Source organism: Oncorhynchus gorbuscha, linkage group LG08, assembly GCF_021184085.1.
Source record: "Oncorhynchus gorbuscha isolate QuinsamMale2020 ecotype Even-year linkage group LG08, OgorEven_v1.0, whole genome shotgun sequence".
Classification (NCBI taxonomy): domain Eukaryota; kingdom Metazoa; phylum Chordata; class Actinopteri; order Salmoniformes; family Salmonidae; genus Oncorhynchus; species Oncorhynchus gorbuscha.
Genome location: NC_060180.1, coordinates 9,993,690 through 10,016,201, shown reverse-complemented (window position 1 = coordinate 10,016,201; position 22,512 = coordinate 9,993,690). Strand labels below are relative to the sequence as shown.

At 45.0% G+C, this 22,512-nt stretch overlaps 1 protein-coding gene across 1 annotated transcript in view; it reads right to left on the bottom strand.

The window, feature by feature from the left end:
- LOC124041180 (attractin-like protein 1) overlaps positions 1-22,512 on the bottom strand; it is a 368,532-nt gene that overhangs the window by 35,435 nt on the left and 310,585 nt on the right. Inside the window, exon 28 of the mRNA XM_046358453.1 lies at positions 17,424-17,537. Coding sequence (XP_046214409.1) covers positions 17,424-17,537 — 114 coding nt within the window. The remainder of the gene's footprint in view (positions 1-17,423; positions 17,538-22,512) is intronic.

The window sequence follows — 22,512 nt, the reverse complement described above, 5'->3', positions numbered from 1 at the left end:
CGTAGCCCAGCTCCATCCAGTCAGCCTCCCCTAGTGTGGCCCAGCTCCATCGAGTCAGCCTACCCTAGTGTGGCCCAGCTCCACCCAGTCAGCCTCCCCTAGTGTGGCCCAGCTCCACCCAGTCAGCCTCCCCTAGCGTGGCCCAGCTCCACCCAGTCAGCCTCCCCTAGTGTGGCCCAGCTCCACCCAGTCAGCCTACCCTAGTGTGGCCCAGCTCCACCCAGTCAGCCTCCCCTAGCATAGCCCAGCTCCACCCAGCCAGCCTCCCCTAGCATAGCCCAGCTCCACCCAGCCAGCCTCCCCTAGCGTATCCCAGCTCTACCCAGTCAGCCTCCCCTAGTGTGGCCCAGCTCCATCCAGTCAGCCTCCCCTAGTGTGGCCCAGCTCCATCCAGTCAGCCTACCCTAGTGTGGCCCAGCTCCACCCAGTCAGCCTCCCCTAGTGTGGCCCAGCTCCATCCAGTCAGCCTACCCTAGCGGGGCCCAGCTCCATCCAGTCAGCCTGCCCTAGCGGGGCCCAGCTCCACCCAGTCAGCCTGCCCTAGCGGGGCCCAGCTCCATCCAGTCAGCCTGCCCTAGCGGGGCCCAGCTCCATCCAGTCAGCCTACCCTAGCGGGGCCCAGCTCCATCCAGTCAGCCTGCCCTAGCGGGGCCCAGCTCCACCCAGTCAGCCTGCCCCAGCGGGGCTCAGCTCCATCCAGTCAGCCTGTCCTAGCGGGGCCTATCTCCTGGCTCTTCATGGAGCTTATCATGGTCAACACCCAAGTCAGAGCGCCAGAGCGTTGTCTCGGCAGACAGATTCATTAGCCACACTGCAGATTGATAAAAAAATAAAAAATAAGTGTCTACCCTGCTGCAAATGTCCATTTTAATCAGTGCATCGGTGAGCGTAGCTACAATCCTATTAAGAAGCTGGGGGACGGAGAGGCTATTCTGCAGCCCCTCTCCTCTCCTCTTCGCCTCAGACGACAAATTAATCATCTCTCTAATGCTTCATGAAAGCCAAACTTTTTGCCTCCTAATTCGAGGTGGAGTATATCTTTCACTTCTTTCCCCCTCACTATTAATGGGTATGATTAATGTGTTTTCTGAGGCCTCAGACGTGCTTGGGCATTATACTGGGGAGGAGAGAGAGAGCCTCCCACACTCCAGAACGGTAGAAAAGGCCATTATTTCAGAATGTTTGCTCCAAATTCATTATAGATTTCTACTTTTTTCAAAATGCTGAGATATTGATTACAAGACGAGGGGGAAACAAAGAAGTAAGAGAAAGTCTTAATAGAAAAGTATAGATAGATTGATGCAGAAAGAATGTCTGTCTGGTTACCTCATGCGTAACCGTACACCTGTACGCCGATAGACACAACGCTACATTTGTTAATTCCTCTCACGAGTTTGCTGATTATATGTTGCACAGGCATCGCCAGCTGGAAACAAAGTGATAAAGTCACGCAGAAATGGAGCCCCGTAAACTGCATGTTGTCCTTACTCCAGAGGATGCTTTCCTAAAAACAGTTCATTTATTCAGTCAAAAGAATTGCCATGCATGCCATAGCTGGCTCTACGAGGGATTTCTCACAGTCTCTTGGGCCATCCCACAAAAATGCAATTCAGCGTAAACACAAAAGAGGCTCACCAAACTCACTTGACACACTCTCTCGCACGCTGAGCACACTCACAGCTAGTCCTTGGCGATCACACCAGCAGCAATAACTTCTCAGTTCCTCCTTGTGTATCTGTGCAGCTGGCCACATCAAGAATGGCACAGTAATCAGTAGGGCCTTGAAAAGAGATTGCAATTCCAAGAAGGCGTGAATGAAATGACTCCGCCTATAGGATCCCTACTCCAGAGCGTTGGCTTCGGCCTTCAAATCCCCCTCACAAATGAGAGAATTGCGTTCGCGTCTGTGAAGTGTTATTCATGCCGGCAATTGTGAGGACAAAAGTCTTTCATGCCTAAAGTGTATGGATTTAATGAAGACCAAGGGGACTCAATCAAACAGAGGACAATAAAGACCAAGTGATAAAGGAAACATGCTCAATGCATGACACGCAGCCCCAGTGTCAAGAGGGACCTTTACTCTGAATATTCAACTAACGTGGTCTAATAGCACTACCTCATCTGCATTACCAAAAGCTCCCCCATTGTGTCTCCAAGGTTACATGAGTGACGCACTAGCACCACTTCACGTGTCTACAGCTCTTCTTGAGTGCCCGGAGTAGTCGACGTCACTCGTTGTAGTATCTGTCATAGCCAGTGTTCCCTCAAAAAACCTTTCCGGCACTGAGCAAATTTCAGGTCTGCTTAGCGCAAACTGGAACGTTGTGAAAATTCTGTGCAACTTCCAGCACGAGTTTACTGTCAACACTGAGGCTGTACCCACTTTAAGTTACAGTTCTAACAGTGGTCAAGTAGGTTACTGTGGCTGTTTGATCATAATGTAGACCTACCAGAGTGGCCTAAAATCAAAAACAATGGAGGAAATGCATCCCATGGAAATAGCTGTTCTATCATTCAGCCTACAGTGGCAACCAATATGTGGTGTTCAATGTAGGCCTATATTCCATCAGACTTTTGAAAAAAACTGGCAGGGCTTGACATTGACCAGTTTATCCACTTGTCCTTCAGACAAGGAGGTGGCTGAAAATGTTGTGCTGTTTGATTCAAGAAACCACTTTACAAAATAAAATGCATTATTAATCCTATACCATTATTATAGAGAATCAGACAAAGTATGCTACCCTCTGCATATTGGCTACTTAGCTTATTCAAGCCTGTCTCAAAATACAACACTGCCCCATTAACAACAACAAAAAAGAAGCTATTTACCGGACTCGCTTTTCAAAGATGCCTAGAAATGTACACATTTTGTGCTCTTGTAGGAAGCAATCACTCCCCTATTGCTGACTACAAATGATCTATAACTGGGCTAATAACTCACTAACTAGCAGAGGATATGAACAAAATGTGCACACATGGCTACACACAACTCTCGCTTTAATCTCAAAACAAGCACATCTACTCACCACCGCTCATGCTGTAAACACAGTCCAGTTCAAAGTAAATGGCACAGATGCATATACTCTATGGCAATGGTCTATTTGCATATAGGCCTACTCCAGCTCTGATTGTTTATGCCGCACAGGTCTGTGTACATGCATGCCCGCTATAGGAGCACCCTAACCCTAACCCTAACCCTAACCCTAACCCTAACCCTGCCTACAACAAAATCTCTTGCATAGTTTGTTTTGTTTCGGGATGTTGCATTGAAAGTGGCTAATATTGCGTTGATTTGATGACAACTGCCACAGTAATGGGAAAAGTTGATAGTGTGAGGGAAAACTCTAGAACAGTGGTCACCGACCTTTTCTGAGTCAAGATCACTCTCTGAGTCAAAATGCAAGCCGAGATCTTCCGCTCAGATAGTATTTAACATGACTTAAAAAACGTAAGCCTATGCAACGTTAACCAATTAAAAATAGTTATGTAGCAATGAGGATTGTGCAGCAGGCTATAGGACCAATATATTATCACTGCATATTGGCTTTCCTTGAATTGCCCTGACAATGAATAGTTGTTCGGGTCATGGCAGACAGCGTGCAGGGCGTCGTGAAGGTGAGCGGTTTGCTAATGTCAACGTGGTGAACACAATTTGAGGTACGCTATATGATCACACAGGTAATAGAACCATTCTTGTATTACTTGTGAAGCACAGCTGAGTGAGCATACATTTACCATTTCTTTTACTGGGCTGACTGTCTGCATCTGATGGTCTGTCTCATTGGAGGGAGAGAGCAGCAGACTGAGGGTCCGCCTCAACATCCCTCCGCTCTGCCTTTTCTCCACTGACCCCGTCTTCCAGCTGATGGCTCATACACAAATTCATGTTGCTACTCCTATGATCAGAGACAGTGAAACATTCCTGGATAATAAAAAAAAGACCCAAGCTGCTAATAATAACAACAACTCAAGCCAACAGTATAAATATACTTCCCTGCTGCAGTGCTTGTTGTAGCACTGAGTGGAAATAGGAAGAATGTGCATTTTATGGCTTATAAAAGTGTTGAATACAAAGTGTTGACAGTGCTGAGTAAGAACTTAAACATGAATTCACTCATAAACATGAATTCACTCATAAAAACAGCAGCTCTTTGCTGTATTCGTTGGCAGTCTCTCTCTAGTCATGGTTTTAAATGTTTTGAAATCTCACAGTATCAACTTTGCTGTAGCTTTCTTTTATGTCTGCTACATTACTGCGGACACGGTAATCTGAGCCATCAGCTTGGCCAGTGGTAGACCTATAGTGCACTTGATTTGCTCTCTGGGTCCGATGGGAAGTTTGTACCTTCAGACACATGCAATGGTTCAGAATGGAAACAGTTCAGGGTCTCCCGAACGGCGCAGCAGTCTAAGGCACTGCCCGAGATGAAAAAATAGCAACAAAACAAGGCGTTACCGTTTTTTACAAGGCTTTATTGGCCTTTTTACATAAGTGTTTGGCGATCGACTAGGAATGTCTTGGAGAACAACCAGTCAGTTGGTGACCACTGTTCCACAAAGTCCAGTGAAATTCAATCTCGTGCTTTTCTCTGTGGGCTGATATTTCTGTGCGGCAGTCCAGGGGGAGATGCGCGGCAGACTCGGGGCTACTGCGAGCGAGTGCCCATGCGCAGCCTAAACGGGACATTGGTCATAACCCTGCCTGCATGTCGTTATACCCTCCATATCTGTCATAACCCTGCCTGCATGTCGTTATACCCTCCATATCTGTCATAACCCTGCCTGCACAGCGTTATACCCTCCATATCTGTCATAACCCTGCCTGCATGTAGTTATACCCTCCATATCTGTCATAACCCTGCCTGCACAGCGTTATACCCTCCATATCTGTCATAACCCTGCCTGCACATCGTTATACCCTCCATATCTGTCATAACCCTGCCTGCACAGCGTTATACCCTCCATATCTGTCATAACCCTGCCTGCATGTAGTTATACCCTCCATATCTGTCATAACCATGCCTGCATGTAGTTATACCCTCCATATCTGTCATAACCCTGCCTGCATGTAGTTATACCCTCCATATCTGTCATAACCCTGCCTGCACATCGTTATACCCTCCATATCTGTCATAACCCTGCCTGCACATCGTTATACCCTCCATATCTGTCATAACCCTGCCTGCATGTAGTTATACCCTCCATATCTGTCATAACCCTGCTGTTATACCCTCCATATCTGTCATAACCCTGCCTGCACATGCATGTAGTTATACCCTCCATATCTGTCATAACCCTGCCTGCATGTAGTTATATCTGTCATAACCCTGCCCTCCATATCTATCATAACCCTGCCTGCATGTAGTTATACCCTCCATATCTGTCATAACCCTGCCTGCATGTAGTTATACCCTCCATATCTGTCATAACCCTGCCTGCTCGTTATACCCTCCATATCTGTCATAACCCTGCCTGCACATCGTTATACCCTCCTCCATATCTGTCATAACCCCCTGCCATGCACATCGTTATACCCTCCATATCTGTCATAACCCATCGTTATACCCTCCATATCTGTCATAACATCGTTATACCCTCCATATCTGTCATAACCCTGCCTGCACATCGTTATACCCTCCATATCTGTCATAACCCTGCCTCATCGTTAACCCTCCATATCTGTTATAACCCTGCCTGCACATCGTTATACCCTCCATATCTGTCATAACCCTGCCTGCACATCGTTATACCCTCCATATCTGTCATAACCCTGCCTGCACATCGTTATACCCTCCATATCTGTCATAACCCTGCCTGCACATCGTTATACCCTCCATATCTGTCATAACCCTGCCTGCACATCGTTATACCCTCCATATCTATCTGTCATAACCCTGCATAACCACATCGTTACACCCTCCATATCTGTCATAACCCTGCCTGCACATCGTTATACCCTCCATATCTGTTATAACCCTGCATGCACATCGTTATACCCTCCATATCTGTCATAACCCTGCCTGCACATCGTTATACCCTCCATATCTGTCATAACCCTGCCTGCACATCGTTATACCCTCCATATCTGTCATAACCCTGCCTGCACATCGTTATACCCTCCATATCTTATAACCCTGCCTCCATACCCTCATATCTGTTATAACCCTGCCTGCACATCGTTATACCCTCCATATCTGTCATAACCCTGCCTGCATGTAGTTATACCCTCCATATCTGTCATAACCCTGCCTGCACATCGTTATACCCTCCATATCTGTCATAACCCTACCCTACCTGCACACACAGACCTAGAAGTTCCACCTCTGTTGACACAACAGCAGCTAGCGCACGCTAATGAACTGATTCATGCAATCAAATGATAACCTCTGCTCCACAGGACTATTGAGGTCCATCTGCTAGCAGCAAGTTCACTGTAGCCTGATTGCATGTAATGACTGTAGAGGCAAAATGGTGATGAAGGTCTCTTCAAGAACAGATTCATTATGTATCAATGGTTGAACATGTCAGACCTACCCTGGATAAAATGGCACCGTGTGTCATTGACAGATAGTCATTGACAGATACACAGACACACACAGTTACATTTAGCAGATGCTCGTATCCAGAGAAACTTACAGGAGCAATTAGGGTACTTGCTCAAGGGCACAGACAGATTATTTACCAAGTCGGCTAGGGTATTCAAACCAGCGACCTTTCGGTTACTGGCCCAACGCTCTTAACTGCTAGGCAACCTGCCACCCACATATAACCAGTTTGGCAATAATGTTGGCTGAAAAGTATGCAGCAATAATTTTGGCAATCAGTGTGTTAGGGTTCTGTGATACTAGGCATCCTGCAATGGGACATCAGAAAACCATTACCTTGTCTAGTGTCAATGTTAACCTGCCCAGACTCACTACTAAACAATGACAGAGCCCATTTTCCTCATATCACAAAGACAGTGTCAATAACAGCAGAATGACCTGTTCTTGTCCTCGTGCTAATAATGAGACAGCTGGAAGACAAAAATGCCCACATATTCAGTATCACCACTCTCTTTACATCCCATAACCACGGATCATCAGTACAACTGCTACCCAGCCTCTGGTACCCAGCCTGCACGTCTGGTACCCAGCCCGTACATCTGGTACCCAGCCCATACATCTGGTACCCAGCCCGTACATCTGGTACCCAGCCCGTACATCTGGTACCCAGCCCGTACATCTGGTACCCAGCCTCTGCTACCCAGCCCATACATCTTGTTGCCAGCCCATACATCTTGTACCCAGCCCATACATCTGGTACCCTGCCCATACATCTGGTACCCAGCCCATACATCTGGTACCCTGCCCATACATCTGGTACCCTGCCCATACATCTGGTACCCTGCCCATACATCTGGTACCCTGCCCATACATCTGGTACCCTGCCCATACATCTGGTACCCTGCCCATACATCTGGTACCCTGCCCATACATCTGGAACCCAGCCTATACATCTGGAACACAGCCCATAGAAATAGTAACGAGCCCACGCATCTGGAACACAGCACATACATCTGGTACCCTGCCCATACATCTGGTACCCTGCCCATACATCTGGTACCCTGCCCATACATCTGGTACCCTGCCCATACATCTGGAACCCAGCCCACATCTGGAACACAGCCCATAGAAATAGTAACGAGCCCACGCATCTGGAACACAGCACATACATCTGGTACCCTGCCCATACATCTGGTACCCTGCCCATACATCTGGTACCCTGCCCATACATCTGGTACCCTGCCCATACATCTGGAACCCAGCCTATACATCTGGAACACAGCCCATAGAAATAGTAACGAGCCCACGCATCTGGAACACAGCACATACATCTGGTACCCTGCCCATACATCTGGTACCCTGCCCATACATCTGGTACCCTGCCCATACATCTGGTACCCTGCCCATACATCTGGTACCCTGCCCATACATCTGGTACCCTGCCCATACATCTGGTACCCTGCCCATACATCTGGTACCCTGCCCATACATCTGGAACCCAGCCTATACATCTGGAACACAGCCCATAGAAATAGTAACGAGCCCACGCATCTGGAACACAGCACATAATTCTGGAACCCAGCACATACATCTGGAACCCAACCCAGGCCTGCGCTGCACTGGTTGTAAATCACATATGTTCTGTCCTGTTCTCGCCTCAAACACGAAGCAAAGCACTATGAAAATGATGTATCCAATGTTTCAGTCTTAACGTGACCGTTTGCTAGGTCAGTTGAATCTGAGACAGCCGGAGAGGAGACAGGCAAACCATTACGCTCCGGAGGAGGAGTGAAGGAAGGGAGTGAAGGAAGGGAGGGAGGGAATGGAGGGAGGGTAGGAATGGAGGGAGGGATCATTGAGGAAAGGCAGAGGGTCGGCTCCACTGATCCTCTCAAAGCCTCTCCCTGGCTGACCTGTAGGCTACCTTTAGAGGAGCTTGTAAAGCAGGGTGAACAGGGTGCAGGTCTTCAGGGGGAGACTGAAGCTGTTATTTATGGATGTTTCATGCGAGCCCTTCATGGTGTGTGGATCTGGGAGGAATTATACAGTTTGAATTGCAGTACCGTGACTGGGAAATAAATAGCTGGATATTCAGACCCAAAACAAAACATAAACGTAACATGGAAGGCCTGTGTTTGCCCTTGTGAAACCGTATGGTTGACAAGGATCCACAAGGATGTGACCAGGTATATTTAAAAAGACAAGATTGTGTCCATAACGGCCGAGAACAAGCTCCACATTTTTAGTTCTCACAGCATTTCACCCTTCAAATGAAGAAGCTCAACAGAGGAGCTTACAAAAAAAGAAGTTTAGCTGGGGACAAGCATCGTTTCTCAAACAAGTAAAAAACGCTCCCACCTGCTGTTTCCCGAGTAAACAAACTGCTACGGGGACGGAGAAACAGAGTAGTAAGACAGGTTTCTACACTCATGGAAAGCAGAATACCATCCAGGAAGATCACTGCAGAATTTTCCCCATTTCCCACCAGTACACAGTGTTTGCTCAGCTGAGATTGATAGTTATGGACAAATGGGAAAGAGAGTCAGTTTACCCAAGCTGAAGCAGCAGGTGACTCCATCATAGCACTGAAATATGCTTGGGCAACCATTGTAATAGTCCAGGCTTTCTGTTCAACGCAAATAGAACATTAGGAGGAATGTGTTTGTTCTGACCGAGCTGCTATTGACAAAGTGTGAGAGTTAATAACACTGCAACATTTGCTAAGACTCAAGCTTTTGTCTTCCTTTCTAAACTTTAAACTTGGTTGAGAACAGAGGCACAGGTTACTGCAAAGTGAACCTATGTCCAATTAATAATTGACAATGATGGAAGGTGTGTGCTTGCGTGTGTTGTCATGTATTTCTACATGTGTTGCTGAAGATGCAGGTTTATTTCATCTGTGTTCAGTCTCCCCTGCTCCCTCTCTGATGAAAGGCTTTGTGGGTGCTGATCTGTGTTCAGTCTCCCCTGTTCCCTCTTTGATGAAAGGCTTTGTGGGTGCTGATCTGTGTTCAGTCTCCCCTGCTCCCTCTTTGATGAAAGGCTTTGTGGGTGCTGATGCTGATCTGTGTTCTCTCTCCCCTGCTCCCTCTCTGATGAAAGGCTTTGTGGGTGCTGATCTGTGTTCAGTCTCCCCTGCTCCCTCTCTGATGAAAGGCTTTGTGGGTGCTGATGCTGATCTGTGTTCAGTCTCCCCTGCTCCCTCTCTGATGAAAGGCTTTGTGGGTGCTGATCTTTGTTCAGTCTCCCCTGCTCCCTCTCTGATGAAAGGCTTTGTGGGTGCTGATCTGTGTTCAGTCTCCCCTGCTCCCTCTTTGATGAAAGGCTTTGTGGGTGCTGATGCTGATCTGTGTTCTCTCTCCCCTGCTCCCTCTCTGATGAAAGGCTTTGTGGGTGCTGATCTGTGTTCAGTCTCCCCTGCTCCCTCTCTGATGAAAGGCTTTGTGGGTGCTGATCTTTGTTCAGTCTCCCCTGCTCCCTCTCTGATGAAAGGCTTTGTGGGTGCTGATCTGTGTTCAGTCTCCCCTGCTCCCTCTTTGATGAAAGGCTTTGTGGGTGCTGATCTTTGTTCAGTCTCCCCTGCTCCCTCTCTGATGAAAGGCTTTGTGGGTGCTGATGCTGATCTGTGTTCAGTCTCCCCTGCTCCCTCTTTGATGAAAGGCTTTGTGGGTGCTGATCTTTGTTCAGTCTCCCCTGCTCCCTCTCTGATGAAAGGCTTTGTGGGTGCTGATCTGTGTTCAGTCTCCCCTGCTCCCTCTCTGATGAAAGGCTTTGTGGGTGCTGATCTGTGTTCAGTCTTCTCCCTCTCTGATGAAAGGCCCTGCTCCCTCTCTGATGAAAGGCTTTGTGGGTGTTGATCTGTGTTCAGTCTCCCCTGCTCCCTCTCTGATGAAAGGCTTTGTGGGTGTTGATGCTGATCTGTGTTCAGTCTCCCCTGCTCCCTCTCTGATGAAAGGCTTTGTGGGTGTTGATGCTGATCTGTGTTCACTCTCCCCTGCTCCCTCTCTGATGAAAGGCTTTGTGGGTGTTGATCTGTGTTCAGTCTCCCTGCTCCCTCTCTGATGAAAGGCTTTGTGGGTGCTGATCTGTGTTCTCTCTCCCCTGCTCCCTCTTTGATGAAAGGCTTTGTGGGTGCTGATCTGTGTTCAGTCTCCCCTGCTCCCTCTCTGATGAAAGGCTTTGTGGGTGCTGATCTGTGTTCAGTCTCCCCTGCTCCCTCTCTGATGAAAGGCTTTGTGGGTGTTGATGCTGATCTGTGCTCTCCCCTGCTCCCTCTCTGATGAAAGGCTTTGTGGGTGCTGATCTGTGTTCAGTCTCCCTGCTCCCTCTCTGATGAAAGGCTTTGTGGGTGCTGATCTGTGTTCAGTCTCCCCTGCTCCCTCTTTGATGAAAGGCTTTGTGGGTGCTGATCTGATGCTCCTCTCTGATGAAAGGCTTTGTGGGTGCTGATCTGTGTTCAGCCTCCCCTGCTCCCTCTCTGATGAAAGGCTTTGTGGGTGCTGATCTGTGTTCAGTCTCCCCTGCTCCCTCTCTGATGAAAGGCTTTGTGGATGCTGATCTGTGTTCAGTCTCCCCTGCTCCCTCTCTGATGAAAGGCTTTGTGGGTGCTGATCTTTGTTCAGTCTCCCCTGCTCCCTCTCTGATGAAAGGCTTTGTGGGTGCTGATCTGATCTGTGTTCAGTCTCCCCTGCTCCCTCTCTGATGAAAGGCTTTGTGGTTGTGCTGATCTTTGTTCAGTCTCCCCTGCTCCCTCTCTGATGAAAGGCTTTGTGGGTGCTGATCTGTGTTCAGTCTCCCCTGCTCCCTCTCTGATGAAAGGCTTTGTGGGTGCTGATCTGTGTTCAGTCTCCCCTGCTCCCTCTCTGATGAAAGGCTTTGTGGGTGCTGATCTGTGTTCAGTCTCCCCTGCTCCCTCTCTGATGAAAGGCTTTGTGGGTGTTGATGCTGATCTGTGTTCTCTCTCCCCTGCTCCCTCTCTGATGAAAGGCTTTGTGGGTGTTGATCTGTGTTCAGTCTCCCCTGCTCCCTCTCTGATGAAAGGCTTTGTGGGTGTTGATGCTGATCTGTGTTCACTCTCCCCTGCTCCCTCTCTGATGAAAGGCTTTGTGGGTGTTGATCTGTGTTCAGTCTCCCTGCTCCCTCTCTGATGAAAGGCTTTGTGGGTGCTGATCTGTGTTCAGTCTCCCCTGCTCCCTCTTTGATGAAAGGCTTTTGTGCTGATGCTGATCTTTGTTCAGTCTCCCCTGCTCCCTCTCTGATGAAAGGCTTTGTGGGTGCTGATCTGATCTGTGTTCAGTCTCCCCTGCTCCCTCTTTGATGAAAGGCTTTGTGGGTGCTGATCTGTGTTCAGTCTCCCCTGCTCCCTCTTTGATGAAAGGCTTTGTGGGTGCTGATCTTTGTTCAGTCTCCCCTGCTCCCTCTCTGATGAAAGGCTTTGTGGGTGCTGATGCTGATCTGTGTTCAGTCTCCCCTGCTCCCTCTTTGATGAAAGGCTTTGTGGGTGCTGATCTTTGTTCAGTCTCCCCTGCTCCCTCTCTGATGAAAGGCTTTGTGGGTGCTGATCTGTGTTCAGTTTCCCCTGCTCCCTCTCTGATGAAAGGCTTTGTGGGTGTTGATGCTGATCTGTGTTCTCTTTCCCCTGCTCCCTCTCTGATGAAAGGCTTTGTGGGTGTTGATCTGTGTTCAGTCTCCCCTGCTCCCTCTCTGATGAAAGGCTTTGTGGGTGCTGATCTGTGTTCAGTCTCCCCTGGTCCCTCTCTGATGAAAGGCTTTGTGGGTGTTGATGCTGATCTGTGTTCTCTCTCTCCTGCTCCCTCTCCTTTGTGGGTGTTGATCTGTGTTCAGTCTCCCCTGCTCCCTCTTTGATGAAAGGCTTTGTGGGTGCTGATCTGTGTTCAGCCTCCCCTGCTCCCTCTCTGATGAAAGGCTTTGTGGGTGCTGATCTGTGTTCAGTCTCCCCTGCTCCCTCTTTGATGAAAGGCTTTGTGGGTGCTGATGCTGATCTGTGTTCAGTCTCCCCTGCTCCCTCTCTGATGAAAGGCTTTGTGGGTGCTGATAAACCACACAGCCTTTTCCTCCCAGGTATTATAAATATTCTTTATCTCCTCACTGCTCCCCCCAGCGTATGAAATCCCACAGATTGGAAAATAAATACAGCGCATTAAAACCTTATATATGAAATTGATTAATTTCTCCCCCTTAAATAGCATTATGACACCCAGCGCCATATATCACTCTGGGACGGAAGGAGAGGTGCGCCCGGGAGTCTTACAGATGCTCGTTGCTGTCGGCTCATCGGCTTTACGACGTTACGCGGATGTTGTATAGATGTGATTGATGCTGATGAGTTACCTCTTGTTTGATACTGTGGCCCGGTTATTTTGAGCCACAGTATAAAACAAGAGAGGAGGAGGGGGAACTGGTGTGTGATTTACCTTCTAGGCGGGTAGTTCACTCTATGGTTATTATAGACTCAAGATTGGGGTATTTTGCCCGTACATTGTGTCGTTCAACTCTTGACTCAGGTTGTGTGGTGTGCTTATAACAGGCCTGTTTTACAGAGAGCCCTCAGGTCACTGATGAATAACAGCTCCAGACATCCTTTATCAACGGCAACGGCAGGGGAGGGTAGGGGACAAATGACTGGAGCCCAGGACCTATTTCACTCCCGTTTGGCCTTAGGCTCACTGGCGTATCACACACACCTGTAAGGGGTCACGAGCTTAGGAGGCTCCCAACCCCATGAAATTAGCTTTAAAACAGCAACATTTTCTCTCAGCCTCATGGCCAAATGTGTAGAATAGCAGGAACTTAGCTCAGGGATTCTTGAAAGTCGGAGAATATCTGGCAGGGAAACTATTTTGATAGTACGAAAAAATGTATTGTTGCATTATTTGAGCTTAAAATGTACATTTAGCGGAATTTTCAGTGGCAAATATTGGTTTTGGGAATTCTTTTAATCCTTTAAATATTATTCATTTCCATGTCGGCTCTATGCCTGGAAATGCCCTTGTCCGGAGCAATGGATCCCAACTCCAATATCTCCAAAAACGTTTTTAAAATCCTAAAAACTTAAAAAGTAAAGGATATTAACTTGAGATGACCCGCTGTGACTTTAAATAATATTTCTCTCAAAACTGTGATTCCTGAAAGATGTGTCCAGAGATTTAGTCAACTCGGTCAGATTAGTCTAAAATCCTAAACAGGGTCAGCTATACCATAATGCCCCATTATGCATGTCCTCATTATATGTAGTCCAACAAGGTCACTGATGGTCTGGAATGTTCCCTACTTTTAATTTAAACAAACAATATCGGAATCATCATGTCATAAACTGTTAACATCTGCCTGATAGATTACTATCGACATACTATAGGCCAAGGCAAAATACCCACACAAGACGTTTGATTTGGTTTTTTAATGACATGCCATATAACCTAACCCTACTCTTTCATAGTGTGTACTTTGGATAGCTTGTCTTCCTACTCTTTCATAGTGTGTACTTTGGATAGCTTGTCTTCCTACTCTTTCATAGTGTGTACTTTGGATAGCTTGTCTTCCTACTCTTTCATAGTGTGTACTTTGGATAGCTTGTCTTCCTACTCTTTCATAGTGTGTACTTTGGATAGTTTGTCTTCCTACTCTTTCATAGTGTGTACTTTGGATAGCTTGTCTTCCTACTCTTTCATAGTGTGTACTTTGGATAGCTTGTCTTCCTACTCTTTCATAGTGTGTACTCTGGATAGCTTGTCTTCCTACTCTTTCATAGTGTGTACTTTGGACAGCTTGTCTTCCTACTCTTTCATAGTGTGTACTTTGGACAGCTTGTCTTCCTACTCTTTCATAGTGTGTACTTTGGATAGCTTGTCTTCCTACTCTTTCATAGTGTGTACTTTGGATAGCTTGTCTTCCTACTCTTTCATAGTGTGTACTTTGGATAGCTTGTCTTCCTACTCTTTCATAGTGTGTACTTTGGATAGCTTGTCTTCCTACTCTTTCATAGTGTGTACTTTGGATAGCTTGTCTTCCTACTCTTTCATAGTGTGTACTTTGGATAGCTTGTCTTCCTACTCTTTCATAGTGTGTACTTTGGATAGCTTGTCTTCCTACTCTTTCATAGTGTGTACTTTGGATAGCTTGTCTTCCTACTCTTTCATAGTGTGTACTTTGGATAGCTTGTCTTCCTACTCTTTCATAGTGTGTACTTTGGATAGCTTGTCTTCCTACTCTTTCATAGTGTGTACTTTGGATAGCTTGTCTTCCTACTCTTTCATAGTGTGTACTTTGGATAGCTTGTCTTCCTACTCTTTCATAGTGTGTACTTTGGATAGCTTGTCTTCCTACTCTTTCATAGTGTACTTTGGATAGCTTGTCTTCCTACTCTTTCATAGTGTGTACTTTGGATAGCTTGTCTTCCTACTCTTTCATAGTGTGTACTTTGGATAGCTTGTCTTCCTACTCTTTCATAGTGTGTACTTTGGATAGCTTGTCTTCCTACTCTTTCATAGTGTGTACTTTGGATAGCTTGTCTTCCTACTCTTTCATAGTGTGTACTTTGGATAGCTTGTCTTCCTACTCTTTCATAGTGTGTACTTTGGATAGCTTGTCTTCCTACTCTTTCATAGTGTGTACTTTGGATAGCTTGTCTTCCTACTCTTTCATAGTGTGTACTTTGGATAGCTTGTCTTCCATCGACCACTCTGATGACATTAACTTGAGTTTTCAATGAAAACCGCACAAACATATCTGATTTTAAACTAATAAATCCAGATTATCTTACATCTGCTAGCAATATGTGCCTCCAATGACCTTCGTCTCGTTGATCTTATCCAGATGCAGGTTTTGTAACGAAATGTTATATTTCTCTGGGTAAATAACAGACTGTCACTTGTTTGCCTGACTTTTCCCAGATGTCAATAATTGCAGCTGTTTCTTTTTGAAGATTCTCATAAAAGAGAATGTCTTTAAAACGTTGTGTTTGAAGAGAACATCAGAAAGACTTAAGTTCATCTCGCTTGTTCCGAAGAGAATAATTCACACCCAACCAACTCTCTACGAGGGGCTGGGTGTGGGATGGAATCCACGAAACACACCGTCTCACAAGAGTTGTGTGAGACATTACTCACCTCAGAAGATTTTTTTGAGGGTCCTTGAGAGTGAAATACAGTTTAGCAGCACCTAGAAGCTGTGTGAAAAACGTCATCTCCACTTAGTGCACGTTAGCTAACTGCTCCATTGAGAAAGGGCTTTAAGTCACTGCGTTATCCATCTGTTCAGATGACAGGGAAGGCAAAATGGGCCAACCTCCTCATGGTATGTCCATTAAATAGAAATGTAACACTGCTTTAGATAAATTACACTAACCATTCCAATCATTCTTCATTTAGTGTGTGTGCCCTTCCTGCAGCCCAGTCTCTGTTTTGGGGGAATTTAATCAAATTCCACCACTTTCCATACAATTCAAAGGTAATAAGCTTATCAAAATGCGGATTAAACCTTTGGAATTCCCTCCTGCACACCTTTTCCAAATGGATTTGGCCAAAATAAACCTGTACATATAAAAACACAGGTCCAGAACTTGCTGTTACACAATAACTGTCCAAATTAGGTATGAAATCCTATGATGAATACATTCATTCATCAGCAAGTATGACAGTTGAAATAATTGTATTATTTAATATACAATTATGCTAAATAGTCCATGTGGAGCAACACCAGATGTTACTTAATTAACCTTTATGTGAAGATACCGTTCCATTTCATTGTTTCTCACCTTCAGGAGCTCAAAATGGGAGAAACATGAAAATAACAAGAAAATCTATTCTGAGTTGGACGACGATAAATGCAGTAGCGTTAGCTGGGGGGGGGAAATCACTAATCTAAGGGGTTACTGCTAACATAGGGTATGTGCCCATGCAGTATAATAGCACCATCTTCTATTGGAGTGAGTCTATTCCTGGAGTTAAGAGGGCCTCCCAGGTGGTGCAGCGCAACAGATGATAAAGGGGGTAAAAAAAAGAAGTGTGGTTGAGGTTAGGCTTAAGGTTAGGCTTAAAATCAAATTTTATGACTTGGCTGTGCCAGCTAGTAACCACTCTGCAGAGCTGACTCCAAAACAAGATTCATGTCAAAAAAACGCTAACCAGCTTCTACTATATTAATAACACAAATTATGCATTCAGAGCATAAGTTGTCTCCCGAAACTCACTATCAATTTCACTAAAGCCAGACGTGGACTGGCCGGCAGGCAGCAACTGTTAGAGATTTGTGGTGGAGCCAGTAAATCTTTTATGAAACAGAGACCTGGAGAACACACACAACCCCTAGGGATCTTCAGAGGTACATTATCAGATCATACCCAATACCCATAGAGGGAGATAGTAAACACAATTCAGAAAGTCATATATTGGAGGCAAACTAGTACCCTTTTCATACTACTGACACTAGCCGAGCCAAGATAAGCCACACTGTACTGCGTTGGCCTGGCTATACATCCACTGTAGCTGCTGGAACTGTGTTGGATAGGAACCTGTGAAAAGGCCTAACCCATGGACCAATAGGGAATACAGCAAGACAAGGAATTGCTTTTCAGAATGTCCATAATTCATAACAAACCAGCCTTTACTGGTAAGGCCACGCTAAACTCTGGACATATTCTTTGTTGTGTGATTTCCAACAATGCCTTCAGTACTTGTTTGAGTTGGCCACATATGTTTTGCATTTCAAGTTGTGAAAAATACCTGATTTTTCACACCCACACTGCAGTGTCTCCACACAACATTGAATGCTGTGGGCGATCTCGGTATCAAGCCTGGATTCCAGGGTGTCACCATCGCCGTGGAAAACAATATGCTAATGAACTGCATTTAAGGTACACACCTCCACCAAGCCCTGCAGCAGCTCTTCCTGTTCCTGGTCGACACCTACATCCAGCGCCACAGCAATCGAGGCAAAGGGACGGCTGGCCATCTGCTGTCGCTCCCGCATGAGCTGCTGTAGACGGGAATAAGGAGTGAGGGAGAGAGAAGGGAGCAGAAGAGACAAACAGTAGGAGGGGTGGGGGAGAAAGAGGCAGAGGGGAAGAGAGGAGGGAGGAAAACTTAATAATGAGGAAGTGGCAGATGAACAAAGCCTCTGAGTCAGACGCTGAGCGGCTCTTTATCGGCGTGTGCTCCAAACACCCCGAAGAAAACAAACACAAACGGAGACAGGGTGGGAACAATAGTGTCGACAGGCAGGGCCTGGCTGGATAGGGACCACACAGACACACAGTTCAGATAAGCGCTGGTACACACACCTCTCACTCTCTCATGTATATGACTGTACACCCACACACTCATGCACACACACAAAGATACACACACAGACAGACACGTAAAACACGGATGTACAGCCACACAGAAAAACGTATTCACTTTCCCAAGCTTTTTCCGCTTCAATAAAGTTAGTTAGTTATTGAGCTTTTGTTTCTAGTGTTCTTGTTTTAGCTTGGGGGTAAGCACCTGTTCTATGCAAATCAGAGCAGTTATGCATAACGTTAGGCTTACATCGTCAATGTGTTCCTCATTGAGCTTCAGTAGAAAGTCTTGCTTGAGACATACCGTATTGGACAGTGGTAATAGGCTATTAGGGTTGGGCGGTATGCAGATTTTTTTATATCTTTCCTGTACCCCTAGGGTATACGGAATTACCAGCAGTACACACAAGGGGTGCGATTTCTTTCCAAACGTAAACAACCCCCCTCCACAAAAAAATGAATTTAGGCTGCAGGGATCTTGATTCAGAAGGAGAATGATTGTCTCTGTGGCAACCAAGAAGCTTGATCTTGCAAGCTAGCCACTTAGCTAGCAAGTTATCAAACCAAATGCATAGCCGCAGCGCTGAGCTGGAGATCATTTCCTTCCTCCCCTTGAGCTGTAGGGCGCCCCAAACGATATTGATGACAGTATTGAAAATCATACCGTCCGTATTTCAAAATACCCCAGTATACACGTAATTATTTTTTTTTTTTGGGGGGGGGGGGGGGTTAGCTTTTATTTATTCGCACCAAACAAAACAAGTGAAAGACAAAACAGTACAGATGAAAATAAATGTGAGAGGTTAGAAACCCAAAAGGGAAATGAAAACCACTCCACAGGAACCAATATACAAATATAGTTCAAAAAAAGTTTTGTTCAATCAGTTAAACAGAGCATACTAATTACAAATGTACAAAAAACATGTTTGATTATGTGTGTGTGAGAGAGTTAGGCCACATGGAGGAGACTACTGGGTCATTTGGATCATCAGGCTGAACCCTAGTCTACGCTTAAAGTTACTGAGGGATGACGATGTTTTGGCAATGTGAAGATAAGAGGTTCCGTACTCTAGACTAGAGAATTGACTATGTGAGGTGTGGCAGTAGGGAGGGTGAAGGTTATCGCTGTGTCTTGCGTTGTATGTATGGATTTGGGAATTAACCTGAAAGAATCCATTGAAGGGTTTAGGTAGGCTGTCTGGGAGGTATGTGTATTTGTAGACAGACAACGTATTGAGTTTCTTAAACAGAGGGGCAGATGAAGCCAAGTAGTTAGAGGTGGTGGCTAGTCTTGCAAATGTCTTCTGTGTAATGAGTAACTTGTGTAGGTAGGAAGCATTATTATCTACTGGCCCAGACAAAATTGCAGTTAGTGAGATATGGGTAAATTAAGCTGTAGTATAGTGTTAAGAAGCAAGCCTAATGAACAAAACAGACTTCACCACTTTGCTGCAGACAAAGTGAATATGATCTTTCCTGGACAACTTTTCATCAACGAGAACATCTAGTGACTGAAGTCTGCTTCATTTCAATCTCACGAATTGAGATTCTGGCTCTTATTATTTTGGCAATATATTGAATTCTTACCAATGAATACAATGAAGTTGGATTTTTTTTTACATTTAAAGAATTTGTTTATCTGAAACCATTCAGAAAACTTGACCTTGCCTGAGTTGGTTTCATTGATTTGTGAATCGAAATTCTTGTGTGATTAAAATCAAGTTGTATCATCACTGTAGAAGACACAGCAGCTAGGTCATTGATATAGAAAGTTACCAATTACCTCCATCACCTCTTAAACAGTATATCAGGTGGATCAAACGGAAGCAAAAAGGAATGTCCCTTAATGTGATCCAAGGGCTTTCCATACACAGAGAGGAACCCACATTCACAAAAACATTATTACATTCACACGAGATAACATCCGGATCACTATCGGTCATATTTCCATTCAATTGTAGATTGAGATGGGAAAGCTGTAGAATATTTTTTCTTATTCAACAGATGATGACTTTCCAAGTTGACTTTATATTGTTTAAATGATTCATGTAGATGGGTAAATTTGTTCTTGTAATTGGCAGAATTCAGGAGGGTGTAATTTGTAAAAAAAAAAATATATATATATATATATATATTTTTTTGACTGAGGATTTGTTTTAGACCATTTATAAACCAAAGTTTCCAGAACCCACCTGGTGCTCTCTTGCTAAGTAGGTCTGACTAATGGGAAGCAATAGTAAAATACAGAATTGAAGGATGTGAGAAAAGTCTGGTAAGCAGACTCCACATCGAGATGATTATAAAATGTTTCCAATTAAATATAATCAACCAACATCTTAAAAGCACTCAGAATTACTTTAGTTAAATATTCTACATTTAATGTTACTATCCATTCCCACCTGTTCATTTCCAGCTCCCACCGAGAAGTGGAATATTGGAAAGTGGTCAGAAATGTCAGTATGAAGTATACCTGTTTTAGTGTACAAATATTATCAATAAGGATGGCAGAGGAACTGGTCACGCTTGTGGGCTTGTAGATTAGGGGATACAGATAGCTAGAAAGTATTTAAAAAGTCGGATGTAGTGAGTGGTTTTCATTTTTTAAATCAATTAATGTTATCACAGAAAACACAATATATCTCATTATAAATGAAATACAAGGTTGATGCAAGGACATCAATACAACTACCAATGTCCGATAGACACATCCAACTACCACTGTTTTACCACTAAACTATTAATTAACAGGCGGGATCTTCCATGGAAAGCAATTCAACATCAGATGTAAGTGTGAGGTCCTCACTTGGAAAGAATTGAAGACTTTTGTGAGCAAAAACAGACACCTCCCCCACTTTTGATGTTCTACAGTGGTGAACAACATTATAAGGAGACATTGTTGTCAATTCAGTTAACCATGTTTCTGAAATGGCAATTCGTGTTTTTAGGAAGAGTGCAAACGTTCAAATGAAAGGTCGAGAATAAGCTTGTCTTGGAATAAGATAAACATTTTAACAACCTGCATAGTAGTCTAACATTCTAATAGTCACATGATAGACTAATCTCTGGTAAATTTCACGAAAGTTGAATCTGGATCAACATACACTCAGTGGATCGCTCCTACAGACAGTGATTCACGTGGCAGTGGATTGCTATATAACGCAGGCAGGAGGTGATCGTCGGTGCCAGGCGTGCAGGTTCCAGTATCTCAGAAACGGCCGGCCTCCTGGGCTTTTCGCACATGACAGTGTCTAAGGTTTACTGAGAATGGTGCGACAAACAAAAAACATCCAGTCAGCGGCAGCCCTGTGGGCGAAAACACCTCATTGATGAGATACCGGTTCCTGCTGCATCATGCTTATGACAGAGTCAGGATTTGGAGAAAGCAGCATGAGTCCATGGCCCCATTCTGTCTGGTGTCAACGGTACAGGCTGGTGTAATGGTGTGGGGAATGTTTTCCTGCACATGTTAGGTCCCTTGATACCAACTGAGCAACGTATTCATGCCCCAAAGAATTCAGGCTGTTCTGGCGGCAAAGGGGGTTAAACGCGGTGGTAAATGGGTTCTCCAAATAAACTGTGTCTATATATCGTCAGCTTTGTTAATATCAAATGGATTAAAGAGCAGGTTATCAGGGTTGACATCCTGTCCACATAAGCGAGATAGAAACACAGTGGGAATCAACTAGAGAGTGGATGGAAACATAGAAATGCATGCCTCATGTCCGATACAACCATACATTTGTGTCAGTCTCATCAATAGGGGTGCACTTCTGAAGGAATGCACCTTGACAATGGCTTCAGAGGTTCATGACATTTAGAGCAATGTGTGTTTTTGGTCATGTGCTGAGGTGAAACGCATGACCAAAAACAAAGTTCAATAAATATGTAGGTGTGTGTTAAATCAAATTAATCCACTACAGCCGAGTCACCTGCCGTAGGCCTACGAGGGGGTAGGGTGAACAACCAGCTGGTCGTACTTCAGGTATGTGAAGTTGCCTCTCCTTCGTTCTTCAATGGCAGCAGTTCCTTTTGAGGCGTACCTTTTCAGAGAAGTCTGGATTGATGAAGAACTTAGTTACCCTCAGGCACTTGGCTCTCTTGAGAATTTCCTCTTTGTCTTTGTACCTGGGCAGTCTCCCCAGTATAGATGATGGCCGTCTATCATGCCATTCCTGTGCGCCGTCTCCGTCTCAATAAACTTCGGGGTCCAGTTTAGGGAGATCTGCCAGGAGTATCCTTGCCTTGATTTCTGTGTAATGGCAAGTTTAAGTTTTAATGTCTTTGATTCAAATTGATAAAATGTTGTTTCGCCTGGATTAATTTCCCAGGTAATTTCCTTTGGAAAAGAGTTTGTCTAGTGTTGTTTGGAATTTAGCAAAATCATCTAAGAGGAATATGAATGCAGCCAGGCTGGTGACATCCGTGTCCTTTAGCACATCCACCTCTGACTGTGTAAAATCCATACTGTGTTCAAAGTCCATTACATCCCGAACAAGATCATCAACCCTTTTGTTGGTAGAATCTATAAAAAGAGTTGCAGTAAGGATTTAAAGTTATTTTCTTGTAGATCAATTAGATCAGTGGTCACCAACCTTTTCTGAGTCAAGATCACTCTCAGTCAAAATGCAAGGAGAGATCTTCTGCTACGCAACAATAACCTATTAAAAATAG